At 48.4% G+C, this 12,992-nt stretch overlaps 1 protein-coding gene across 6 annotated transcripts in view; it reads left to right on the top strand.

Annotated features, from left to right (window-relative positions):
* Positions 1 to 12,992, top strand: part of Ptprt (protein tyrosine phosphatase receptor type T) — a 1,068,074-nt gene that overhangs the window by 1,035,408 nt on the left and 19,674 nt on the right. For all 6 annotated transcript variants that reach the window (XM_058575678.1, XM_058575677.1, XM_058575682.1 and 3 more), the window contains 4 exons: positions 759 to 894; positions 2,864 to 3,013; positions 4,821 to 4,994; positions 8,532 to 8,663. In XM_058575678.1, coding sequence (XP_058431661.1) covers positions 759 to 894; positions 2,864 to 3,013; positions 4,821 to 4,994; positions 8,532 to 8,663 — 592 coding nt within the window. The remainder of the gene's footprint in view (positions 1 to 758; positions 895 to 2,863; positions 3,014 to 4,820; positions 4,995 to 8,531; positions 8,664 to 12,992) is intronic.

Here is a 12,992-nt window from a genome sequence, read left to right as displayed (position 1 = left end):
TCTCTCCCTCGCCTCTCCTCTGCTCCACCTCTCCTGCTCTTCCTTGCTTCCGTGTATCAGCCCATTTGCTGAAAAGAAAAAACAGAGAAGGAGAAAAGAAGGGAGGGAAAGAGGAAGGACATGTTTATTAGGCGTCTGCAGTGTGGAGGGTCCCACGCTAAGTGCTTCACACTACACAGTGGGTCATCTTACCCATCAGAAGAGGAAACCACACATATACGTGCTGCCTTAAGACCCATTATACACTGTAAATCTGATCAAGGAAGGAAGTGTAAGAGCACATGCTCTGCAGCCAGACTGCCTGGGTAAAGTCCCAGCTCTACCACCTGCCAGCTGTGTCACCTCAGGCAAGGCCAGACCTCAGTGCCTCAGTCTTCTCACTTGTGAAATGGGAGAGAAATTTGCTAACAACCTCACAGGGGAGTTTATAGGTAACATTGTAAAGCTCTTAGGACAATGTACGGCACTTGGCCAGTGCTGAATAAGTGTTTGCTAAATGGATACAACAGAATAAGTCACCCTGATCAAATGCCCCCAAAGACAAGCATGACTCTGGCATCTTTCAAAGGACAGAGGTGAGGTTCTAAGATTGGTTGCCTGCTTAGCATCTCCCAGGAAGGTCTGGGGTTCCCACCCTTCTGCTATCTGCAACAGCCTGCCTCTCAGCAGGGCCCTGGATAGGGGGCTGAATGGTAGGGGATGCCCAGAGCTGAAATCACCCCAAGATCCCTCCCCACACCCCATAACCTCTCTTCCAGTGCTGGAGCTGGGAGGACCGGCTGCTTCATTGCTATTGACACCATGCTCGACATGGCTGAGAACGAAGGGGTGGTGGACATCTTCAACTGCGTGCGTGAGCTCCGGGCACAGAGGGTCAACCTGGTGCAAACAGAGGTGAGTCCTGGAGGACTGAGCACCAGGGACCAGCATCACTGGCCACACAGGAGCATGGTGGACAGAGACCCAGGGATGGGGTCAATAGAAAGGAGCTGAGTGTGGGACAAGAGAGGGAGTGACCACACAGTTTGCTATGGGGAGACCACTGTAGAAGCTAGGACTGACATCGCACCCCAAGTCAATCCTGGGGCTCCGTGGTACAGGGACTTCCACCAATAATGAATGGTGATGAGGCTCCCATCTCTGAGGGTATCTAAGATGGGACTGAATGGCAGCTGTCAGGGATTCTTTGCCTTCAGAAAAGGGGTAGAGAGGGAAAGGATTGGCGTTTATGGATGCCTATTATGTGCCCAGCATCCACTCAGTCTCTATAGGAAGTGGTTTAATCATCCAAGTCCTTGAGTAATTGAACTAGCAGCTGGGGATTCAAAGAGAGATGATACACAGCCCCAGCCTTCAAGGTGGCTTTTGGGTACCTCTGTCCAGATAGAGAGCCTAAGGAGCAAAATGGAAGGAGTTTGTCTTTTTTGCTGTGAGGCAGGCAGCATGTGTGTTTTATATTCAGGGTATAAAATCATATCCTAGGAAGTAGCCCTTACCAGCATCTCCATTGTTATCCACGAGGAAGAAACTGAGAATTGTGTCCCCAAGGTCTCACCCAGCCATACTGTGGAAGATCATGCGTCCCTGTGACCCTCAATGTCCATGTTCTTTGTTCTGAACCATCTTCTCTCTAAGCAAACTTTCTGCCCATCCTCTCCTCCATGCCTTGATTTGTTGTTCCAACAATGAGTCCATCTTCTGGTTCTAGTGAAGGCTGTGGGTGCCCAGGCAGAGCTGGGATTTGTGAGGAACTGCACACATCATCCACCCTGGAAAAGGAAGTTGCTTATGGCTTTGGGCACAGCAGACCCTCCTGGATCTGTAGTGAAGACCCCCATTGTTGGGTTTATATATACTGGACCCTGCTGCAGGCTCTGAGCAGACTCAGCCCTATCTTCAGGCTTCTAGCACTAGAGCCAAAAGGACTGCATGCAGCAGGCAGGCTTGCTGGTTGGAGTCAGGCACATTGTACTTACTCTCCATGGGGAGACATGTTCAAATGATGCATCCAGATAACCACACTAGGTAGAGGATAAACCAAATTTTGCAAGAAAAAAAGTCACTCAACAAACACTTAGCAAGGACCCAGAAGTAACAACTTTGGCTTGGTGGACTTAGAAAAGACCTCCCAGAAGGAATGAAACCTTGAAGGTCTTGAAAAGGGGAGTGGAATTTCAGGAGAAAAGAATAACAGATACAAAGAATTGGGATAGGAGAGGGTATGGCATGTGTTTTCAGAGCAGACCCTGAGACAAAGAGTTCAGGGCAAGCTGAGTTTCTTTGGGAGTTGATCCCAAGACACTCTGGTGGGTGAGTGGGGAAGTGAGATGGAGAAGGGTAGGAAATGAATGAAAGGTGCTTTATCAGGTTTTAACACTGTGGACACCTGGGGAATTTTGAGATGTGGAATGTGCATCTTTAAGTTATTCACCAAAGGAGAGAAGGAACTTAGATTTTCGCCCCCAACTCTCCATCTATTATTGCTTGAGGGCTGCTTCCTGGGGCATTAACTCTTTGGCTCTTTGGCTTACCTGCACACAGCCCAAGTGTGCTCCTGGGACTAGCAAGAAAGCCCTCAGCAGGGAATCACAGGTTTTGTGCAACAAGAAGTCTTCAGAAGGCAGGTGAAAGTCAAACAAGCACCACAAGCAAGTTGCTCACTTTTATCAGTGACTCTGTTCAATCTCATACAAGGAGAAAAATCCATGAAATCTCTATAAAATACGGAAACCTGGCCCTTTGGGTTACAAGATAAGGTGGCAGTATAAATCCTGTGCATTCTTTAGAGCTATAAGATTAAACGTGGACAGGTCTCCCAGGAGACTGTCCCTACCTGCCTACTCCCTCTCTCCGGACTATGCAGGAGCAGTATGTGTTTGTGCACGATGCCATCTTGGAAGCGTGCCTGTGTGGCAACACAGCCATCCCGGTGTGTGAATTCCGCTCTCTGTACTACAACATCAGCAGGCTGGACCCCCAGACGAACTCCAGCCAGATCAAAGACGAGTTTCAGGTACGGACAAATCCTAGGTTCAGTGACTGTCTTAGTCCAGGCCGTTATAAAAAATTCCCATAGACTGGGTGGCTTACACAACAGACATTTATTTATCACATTTCTAGAGGCTGCAGTTCAACTGATGGAAAATCCAGGGTCTTGAGAGGGCTCAGGCACTGTTCTGGTGTGTGGATGGCTGTCTTCTTGTTGTAGCTTCATGTGGCAAAAGCATGTTTCTCCCTTTAAGGGCAACTAACTCCATTCATGAGGGCTTCACACTCATGACCTAATCACCTCCCACAGACACCACCTCCTAATACCATCACACTAGGACTTAGGATAAGAATGAGTGCATTTGAGGAGGCATGCAAGCATTCAGTCCATAGTTGTGTTCCAAACAAGTTCAAGGTGCTGTGCACATTTGTAGAGCTCAGTGAGAAGTGAGATGTCCATGTGTTTTCAGTCTGTAGCACCAGGCAGCTGCAGAATGTCTTACAAACAACAAATGCACAGCCATGAGCAAGTATTAGCTCAGTGATTGGCCAAGGCCTCTTTTTAACTTAGGTCTTATGTAGTTCCTGTCCAGGTTGTTGATGGAGACAAGTTTATAAACACAAGTGTGAAGTTCATGCCTCTTTGTCCCTGGAGGGACTCAAGTTTCCTCTGTATTTTTTGGTACATTCTTACTCCTCACAGTGTGGTCTAGAGAGTAGCTGTAGCAGCTTCATTTAGGAGCTTGTGGAATCCTGGGTACCACCCAGACCTACTGAATAAGAATCTGCAATCTAACAGGATCACTGGTTGATTTTTTTTTTTTTGTCTGAACATGAAACTTTGAGCAGCATCACCCTATAGCGTAGCTCAGGCATAGCAATTCCACACTGGGCAGCTCATATGGTCCAAGTTGTGGCAAGCTCCATCTGAAGACCCTGGATTTGAATCAATAGTTAGAAAGTTAGAGTCTAACCCTTCCTCCTAAGGCCAGTACCAGAGTCATAACCTGGGCAATAGAAACTGAGAACCAGGCAGGAGACTCGTGTCTGCTTCAGCCATGGGCAATGGCTAGGTTTATGGTTCTATGGCAGGTACTTCAGCCAAGTCAATTCTTTAGTGCTCCTTCAAACAAATGATCTTTAATGATTTGGAGCAGAATCAGAGTGCAGAATAAGGGGAGGATGGGACACAGACACATGGTCATTGCGCACAGCATCTATCTGTTGGCTAGGGCATCTCTGTCCTAAATTGTAACTTTGCAGAGCATAATAACTGCAGATTTTCAGACCTATTAAAACTTGCCCCTTGGAGGTCTCACATCCACCTTGAGCAGCTCATCCAAGCATCCTTCCGTCCTCAGGCAGTCTCCCCTGGCCCTCAGAAGAATGCTCGTAAATCATTCCCTTCATTCCATGACACTTCAAGGGATGTTTAGCACTCAAAGGGATTCCCTGCCCCCAGCCCCACCATATGCCCTCTGGCATCCCATCCTTTACTGTAGCCCTGGATGGGTTCAACAACTTAGTTCATATTGGTTGGCAGATGTTGGCAGCCTAAGTCTGAGCTTGTGTGTGGGCACACTACCCCTGCAGCTTTGGCAACTGGAAGGTGTCACACAGCCCCTAGCATGGGCTCATAGCTCACAAGTGCTATAAGATATGAAGGAACATCACCATTGTGGAATGGGATTCTGGATTCTGGGAAGGGGACAGCAGGGCCAAGCTTAGAAGGTGGAAATAGGGGAGTTAGGCTAAATTGGAACCCTCCTGTCTCCTCTGCTCAGGGGCAACAACATGAGTAGTACCTGTAGACTCACCTTTCTGCCCCACAGACACTCAACATAGTGACACCTCGCGTCCGACCAGAAGATTGCAGCATTGGGCTCCTGCCCCGGAACCATGATAAGAATCGCAGCATGGATGTCCTGCCTCTGGACCGCTGCCTGCCCTTCCTCATCTCGGTGGATGGAGAGTCCAGCAACTACATCAATGCAGCACTGATGGATGTAAGCTGAGCCCTGGAAGAGAGCGCCTGGCTGGCATTCCAGGGAAAAGTCTCTTCCCCAGGTGGAGGTGTCTGGACCCAGGGCCCTGACTCTATCAGCAGGTGGCCTCTTCTTGCTTCTGATCCGCTGACCTTAAGGACTTTTGCTCCCCTTGAAGGCTCTGGTCCAAACCCAGACACAAGCTGTGCTCTTGGTTCCTTGGCTCAAAGAACCTGGAAAGAACAGCTCCAAAGTTTAAAGTAACTCCCATGACACCACAAGGCTCTGGTCCTATCCTGCACCCACCCACTCCCATCTCCCACAGAGCTGACTCAGCCTGAGCAATAGAAACATTCTCTAAGCCAAGCCTTGGCCTGAATCCTGGGAGCACAAGATGGTATAGGCATGGGTTCCACCTGCAGGTACTCCCCATTCAGCTCCCCAGACATCTCCTGTGCAGAGGCAAAAAGGAGGGCACCTAGTGGGTGCTCAGTAAATTAATATTGAGCAAGTGATGGAAGGAAAAGAAGCAAGGAGGGAAACAAGCCATATTCCTGCATATCCGGTTAGGGGCTCCTTCTTGTACTCTCTGGATGTCAGGTCCAGGGAGGACCATCTACCCTGATGTGGCTTGGGATTAGAGTCGTATCCTTACCCCAGTGGGCCCGTGCATCTGCCTCACGTGCTTCATCTTTGAGGATTCTAGCTACTTCTGGGTATCATCACTTCACCTCCAAGATGCACAGGTGTTTGCAGAAGCATGGAACCATGGTCCTAGCCCCATCCATGTGCTTCTCAGCAAAGGAAACTGAGGCCAGATTGAGGAAGGGACTTGTGCTAGGTCGCCATGAAAACTAGTGGCAAAGCCAAACCCAGGGCTCCTGATTCTCACTCTAGAGTTCGTTTCTTGAACCTCCCCCACAGTTTCCTTGACTCGGTAAGATGCAGGCTTCTTGCCTCTTGAGGTTCAGAATCAAGAATGCCATTGCCTAATTGGACATGAACTCTTCCAGGTCCCCTTCCACTGCATGTCTGAGATCTTGGCCTCTACTTAGCCCATGTGACCCTCCCACCTCCCTCAAAACAGACAGGGACATGGAGCACTCTCTCCTAGGGCCAAGGCCAACTACTTCTCTGACTTCTGATCTTCCTAAAATTTCCCTCCAAGGGCCTGATGGGTTGGAGGCAGGTGGCAATGAAAGGTCTCAGCTCTCAAAAGGGTTGCCCTGGCCTCTGTCCATAGGTGCCCACATCCTCCATGAAAATCATGGCTCTGGGCCCAGAAGAAGAGAGCCTGGTCTTGGTCATACCAAATAGCTGGAAGTAAAGAAAAGACCCCTGGCTTTAGCTTCGTTCCATATATGCATGTGTGCATGCATGTGTGTGTGTGTGTGTGTGTGTATGTGTGTAGTGCAAGATGGGGTCCAGGTGTGCACCCACACTTCCAACTTCCTCCTAGCTTTGTCCCTGCTTTCCCAACACCCCTTTCCTGCCTTCTTCATCCAAACAAGGATCAAACAAACTCTTGGCCTCTACTTAGTAGGTTAGATGCTGCCGGGAGTCAAATGCCTTAAACCAAGCTCTGATTCTGATTGTATTCTCTTTGTCCACAGGGCATTTCTCCAGTGAGCCATCACTGAGGCCTTTGCCTTTCTTATATTAAAAAAAAAAAAAAGTCCTTATCTGTATTCCAGCTCAGTCCGTGCATTATCTGGTAACCATAGCAGCTTTGCCTCTAGCAGAAAAATATGAAGTCCTCTGGGTTAATTTTTAATGTTTCCCCTGGTAAAGGATGATGTTATCCATGAAATGGATTGCTGGCTGATCCCTGAAACTCGGCAGGAGCACGGATCTCGAACATATTTTCAGATAAGGCTTTGTCAGGCGTGCTGGCCTAATAGAGCATTTATCACAGAGACAGTGAAAAAGAAAAGAAAACTAACATTCCCTGAGCGTTGGGCACCATGTCGGACCCTGGACTTGCACTGTCTCATTCTGAACTTGGGTATTATTATCCCCCATTTTTTTTGGACAGCTACTGAGGATAAGAGTATTTCCATTACTTACTCAAGTTCAACTAGCTCAGAAAGGGTAGAGTCAAGGATCTGAACCCCAACTCTGCTGTCTCTGAAGCCTAGATATTTTTTTACAGATCTTGAAATGGCTTAAAGACCATGCTTTCTGTGACTGAGGAATTAGGCTTTTGGGCAGCTCCATGGTCTGCCCTCCCAGGCTCCTCCTCTGACCATTCCACTGGCCTTGGAAGTAGTTCTCCTTCTGCCTCTGTGATGTCCATGTTTGCAAGACATTTTCCTGCTATTGCCAGGGCTTTTGACCCTGATCTCTCTTCTTTTCCTCCTGACCTATAACTACACTAAAAATAGCTGCAAACGTCCATAGGAACCATCTCCCAAGAAAACTTGTTGAGAATAGGGTTATTGCTCAGGCCTTACCAACTATTGATGAAGTGGAGATGCTTCCTAATCTCAAACACCTCCTTCCAAGGTTGGCATGCCCAAAAATAGCCCAGGTGAAGCTCCCCAAATCACACAGGCCTTTTTCTTGGGGTCTCTGTTTCCCCATCTATAACACGGGGATGAATTAATGTGACTATTGGCTGGAGCTACACTTTACCTGGTGTGTACCAGACCCAAGGCTGGTGCCCAGGATTAACACCTAAGTCAGGAGCCTTTCTGCTCTTGTCCTTGGGCTTCCAGTCAAGCTCTTGCTTGCTGGCCTTTCACATGCAAATCTTATCCAATTTTCTGACAACCATCCCTTTGCCTTTATGATTGCCATTTTCCAGATAAAGAATCTGAGTTTTGAGATCATCTGATTTCTTCTCTGTGTTTATCACCCCCTCCTTCCCCCAAAAGATACTGTACAAATGATGTTTGAATAAATGGGTGAACAGATGAATGGATGGATGGATAACTCATAAGTTAGAAGGGGTTTGAACCCCAAGTCTGCCGGACTTTAATACCTGGGTAACTTCCGTTGTTCCACTGGCTGAAGGACACAATACCCACCTTCTGCCAGCTAGCTCAGCCCTCAATCCAACAAGAGTAAGCTGTGTAATAGAAGCTCTTTTGGAGGCCCGCCCAACCCCTCCTCAACATCATGGGCACAGGGACTCAGCAGATCTCTTATATCCCAAGAGGTGTCTTGGCCAGCAGAGCAGCTAATCTGCATCCAGAATCTTTCATTTCATATTGTAATGATGATTATTTGCTAAGCTCCAAGACATAAATAATTTATTTGGATAATCCCCATCCGACTGACACTTTCCTAATGAAATGTCTTAGTTTGGAGGAGAATGTGTTCATTACGAGAAGGTCCCCTTTGCCGCCAGGGCATTCAGAGAGAACAGAACCGGCAGGTGCTTTGTGAAATCCATTTGGCAGGCTCGGGGCTGCTGGCAGCCATCCGGGCCTCATCATCATCAGAATATCACTGACAGATATATATATATATATATATATATATATATATATATATATATATATATATATATATATATATATATATTTTACAAAGCCTGTGTCATTTCTTTGTCAGAGCCACAAGCAGCCCGCCGCCTTCGTGGTCACCCAACACCCTCTACCCAACACTGTGGCGGACTTCTGGAGGCTGGTGTTCGATTATAACTGCTCCTCTGTAGTGATGCTGAATGAGATGGACACTGCCCAGGTAAGAAGAGGCCCAGCAGCCACCCTAGATGGGCCTAGGTGGATGGGGGGAGCCATACTGTAGACTCTGAGGCAGACCCTGGGAGTACCAGGCAAGCCCATTCTTCTGCCCACAGAGGCAAGGAGGCCTCTACCCCTGGACCCTCAGTAATGACTCCCTCTGCCTATGGGCTTTGTTTAGCTCCCCACCCCCACCCAGGGCCACACTCTATTGTTCTGTGCTGCAGGCACTAGTTAGAGTCTTGCTCTAAGTCACACAGAGCTGTCACAGCTGCAAGGCCACCTCCCCAGCACTGAGCACCTGCAACCCTGAAGGGTATCTGGTGCCTGGCCACACCCACCTGCCCTGGTCTCTCTGCCACACAGCTCACATGGGTAGAGCTGGGGCTTGAGCCTTGGAGGCTTGGCAGCAGACGACCACAGAGCCCTGACTTCATGCTAGCTCTAAGCATCACATGCACACTACACATCCCCATGCTCGGGACACAGGACATGTCTTGGGACAGTTTCTGAAGCCCTTGCCTCTCTGGCAGGGAAGCCTTTCTGGAGACAAGAAGATGAGGATGACCTTTCAGGTTTTTGAAAAGCTGTCCTTTTACTGCCTTGAAGAAAATTCAAAATAACTCAATGAACTCTCGTATGAGTGCTGTCCTTGCACAGGCCCTTGGGCAGGAATAAAATGTGTTTTCCAATGGGTCTGAGCGGTAGTCTCAGCCCTCCAGGAGTTCATAGTCTTCCTACAGAGACAGAGGAGCAAATTGTCCCTAGCTCATGTGACCATGCTGTAATAGAGGTCACTGGTGAAGTGTTGTGTTGGCAGGAGCAGGGAGCAATTAATTCTGCCCAGAGGGTGAGAGAAGACTTCAAAAAGGTGACTTTGACCTTGAAGAAGGCAGAGGAGATTTGGGTTTATGTGAGATGAACTATCGGGGAAAGACATTCCAGGCAGAGGGAAAGGCAGGGCAAAGGAGAGAGGGAGAGATGGACGTAGGCTTGTGGGAAGAACAGCTTCTGCTCTGGTGCGGCTGGGGATTGAGCTCTGTCCAGAGGAGAAGAGCATGGTGAGGCTGGAGAGGGCATCAGGGGCCACCTTGCAGGGCTCCTGAGCCAGGCTCAGGAGCTTGGGCCATGGACTGCAGCATTATAAGTATCAGACTTTTACTTTGTAAGCCACAGAACTCTTTCTCCAAATAAAAGCTCTCATGCAAGCCCAGTGTGTGAAGAGCTCTGATCAACAGCTAGTCATATTGAAGCAGGAGGCAAGAGTCTGGGGCTCCCCCTACAGTGGTCTCTCATCTTCTCCTGGTGGCCCTTGGAGAGTCGATCACTCTGGTACCTTTGTGGACTCCTAGGGTTCCTAGGAACACAGTTAGAAAATTCTTCCTGTCCAGTGGGGAGAGACTCTAGAGGGGTTAACCCTGCGGAGGAGCAGAGCCAGAGTCAAGTCTGCCACCAGGGAGGAGGACAACTGCAGCACAGACCTGGGAACCAAAGACTCGGGGAGAAAATAAAGCGAAAATCTGAACTAGAAGTGGCTGGGAGGCAGGAGAATTGGGACTAGATATGAGAATGTTCCCAGAGTTGAGTCCACAAGGTGTAGGGAGCAGTCACCAGTGGGAGGTGGGTGCAAAGGAAAAGTCACAGATGATGGCAGGTTTCTCATTTGGGCCAGCAGGTGGCCAGGGTGCACCTCTGCAAAATGCAAAGGCAGGAAGGAGGGGGAGGCAGGGAGAGAGTGGACTAGGACAGGCTGAAAGTGAGTACAACTTGGAATGTGTCTGTGAGAGATGTTCAGGAGAGAATTCCTCATCCACGCAACCCACATTTGTTGAGCATCCGCTGCTCCTCCCTGGAAGCTATTCTAGGTGCTTAGACTGCATCAGTGAGCAACACAGATGAGGGAAATGAGAAAATTCCCATCTCTCGTGCACTTTCTGTTCTAAAGGGGGGACACAGACAATAACCAACAATGCTCTATAATGCACTTAGTTATGTGTGTTGGGAGGGAACAAAGGTGTGTGAGGTCTGAATCCTGACAGGGCTGGGTGTAGACATATACCTTGGAGGTCATAGGAAGAACTTGGGGGTTCACTTTGCAAAAAATGGGGAGCCACTGACAGACTTTAAGCACAGTAATGGCTTAATTTGGCTTTTTTGTTGAAAGTGTCCCTCTGACTGCTATATTGAGAATAGATTCTTGATGGGGGAGGGGATGGGCGGTTGCTAAGAGTGGAAGCAGAGGGCACAGAGAAGAGGCGACTATAATTACAGGTGGCAGGTGACGATGGCTTGGATCAAGGCGGGTTCTGGATATATGCTGAAGGTAAATTCAACAAACTATCCTGTTGGGTTGAATACGGAATGGGAAAGAAAAAGACAAATCAAGGATAATTCCCAGGGCTGAGGGCCCAAACAATGGAAGGTTGGAAACTGAGACAGCTCTGAAAATAAATTAATTCCCTGCAGAGATCCAGAATTGGAAACCATCACCACCTATTCCTTTGCCTGCAAAAGTAGAACAGAGATCTCACCTCCGTGAGGCAGGAGTAAAACAGGGCCTTCAAAATCCCATTTGCTCTTTTCTTTTTTCCAACATCCTTTTTTTAAGAAAACTGGAGCTCAGACGCAGAGGAGGGGTTTAAAAGAATCTGACTTTGGGACAGACAGGGTCAGAGTCATTGGCAATCACACCCCCTGTCAGGGTAGGTCCTGGGTGAATGAAGGCTCGTTCAGTCCCAGATGTTGGTACAGCCTTTGAGAATCGAGTCTCTAAAGGCAAAAACATCAGGCTCAGAAGCTCCCCGAGGTTGGCTGCCGTATGCAGCTGGCAAGCGTGCTCTGAAATCGGCAGATGAATAGAGTCCTTATTGATATAAATATCATCACCGCAGCAGCTGGGCGCCTTGCAAAAATAAACAATGACACAGCGTGAGCATCAGAAAAGCCGCCCTCGGCACCTGGAGGGGCGGTTCTTTGAAGTGGCATCAGTATTTGTCTGCCAGCAAGATCCTGCCAAGGCAGCCCATGGTTTGGGCCAGACCAGCACCATGGACAGATCTCCTTGGGTCCTGAGCATTGCTAGACTGCTCCTGAGAGGACTGATGCCTATCCCAGGAGCCCCGAGAGCTCCTGCTGGGGGTTGGGAAAGCCACCTATAGGTTGCAGCAAAATAGGGCCAAGGAGAAGAAGCAGGCTGCAAGCATGCTCTATTTTCTTGCACTGTTGTCCAAATCCGTCTGCCTCTGCTCAGAATCTTATACTACGTCATTCAATCAGCCATCCCCAGCCACAAATTTTCTCTTTTCCACAGTGGCTGCTTTTCAAAGATAATTATGATCAATGAGGGCTCCTGATATAGACTCTCAATTCTCTGTCTTTGACCCTAAAGATTTTTCTAACTCTTTAGGGCTCCAGAAGCCTGTGATTGGATTAGTGGGGCAAAGCCCTAGAACTACAACATCCAGTAAAAGACACTGTGATTCCCCGTATCAATCAGGAAGAAACTTTTCAACCGTATCCAATGGCATTGACAAGGTCTCTTCCATCTTTGTGGGCTCTGTGGATATATTAGCATCCATGGAGAACAGAAACCAGAAAAAATAAACAAATACACAAACCCCTCTGCAGTCAGCCACACCCACCATAGTGTGCAGAAAGATCAGGAGATCCTCCATGCCAGTAATACGGTGGGAGGTAGAATCATTGCTTCCCAAAGATGTCCACATCGTAATCCCAGAGTCCTAAGAATAGGTGGGAAAAGAGATGTGATGAGCTGAAATTAAGGCTCTTGAGATATGGAGATTATCCTGGGATTCCATCAGGGTCAATGTGAGAGTCATTAGAGGAGAGAGGCAGGTGGACCAAGTCAGTGGATAGGGATGTGACAAGACAGCGGGAACTGAAGAGAGAGAGCCACCTCCAAGGCATGCGAGGCAACGGATGGGTTCTCTCCTGGAGACTCCAGGAAGGAATGCAGCCCTCCTCACATCTTGATCATAACCCCTGAGGACTGCTTTCAGAAGTCTGACCTCCAACATTGCAAGACAATAAACCTGTATTATTTTCAGCCCCCGTGTTTGTGGGGATTGGTTATAGAAACCGTAGGAAAACTGAAATCGTCAATTAAGACCAGGATTAGAAGGGATCAGAACAAAACAGAAATGATAATGAAATTATGGTAAAAGCCAGAGTTAGCCTCAGTGTTGGAAGGGGAAGTGGTTTGGGCTGGAGGAAGTCTGTGTCTCCATCAAGATCTGAAACCAGAGCCATCAGGAGCCATGAGGGAATGGGATGCAGCGAGCCAAGCAGGAGGCCAAGGTCCACCAGGGTA

The sequence above is a fragment of the Marmota monax genome, unplaced genomic scaffold, assembly GCF_021218885.2.
Source record: "Marmota monax isolate L192 unplaced genomic scaffold, Marmota_monax_Labrador192_F-V1.1 WCK01_AAM20220418_F8-fsc00014, whole genome shotgun sequence".
Taxonomy (NCBI): Eukaryota; Metazoa; Chordata; class Mammalia; order Rodentia; family Sciuridae; genus Marmota; species Marmota monax.
Note: the sequence above shows the minus strand (reverse complement) of the source record. Positions and strands in the feature narration are given on the sequence as shown.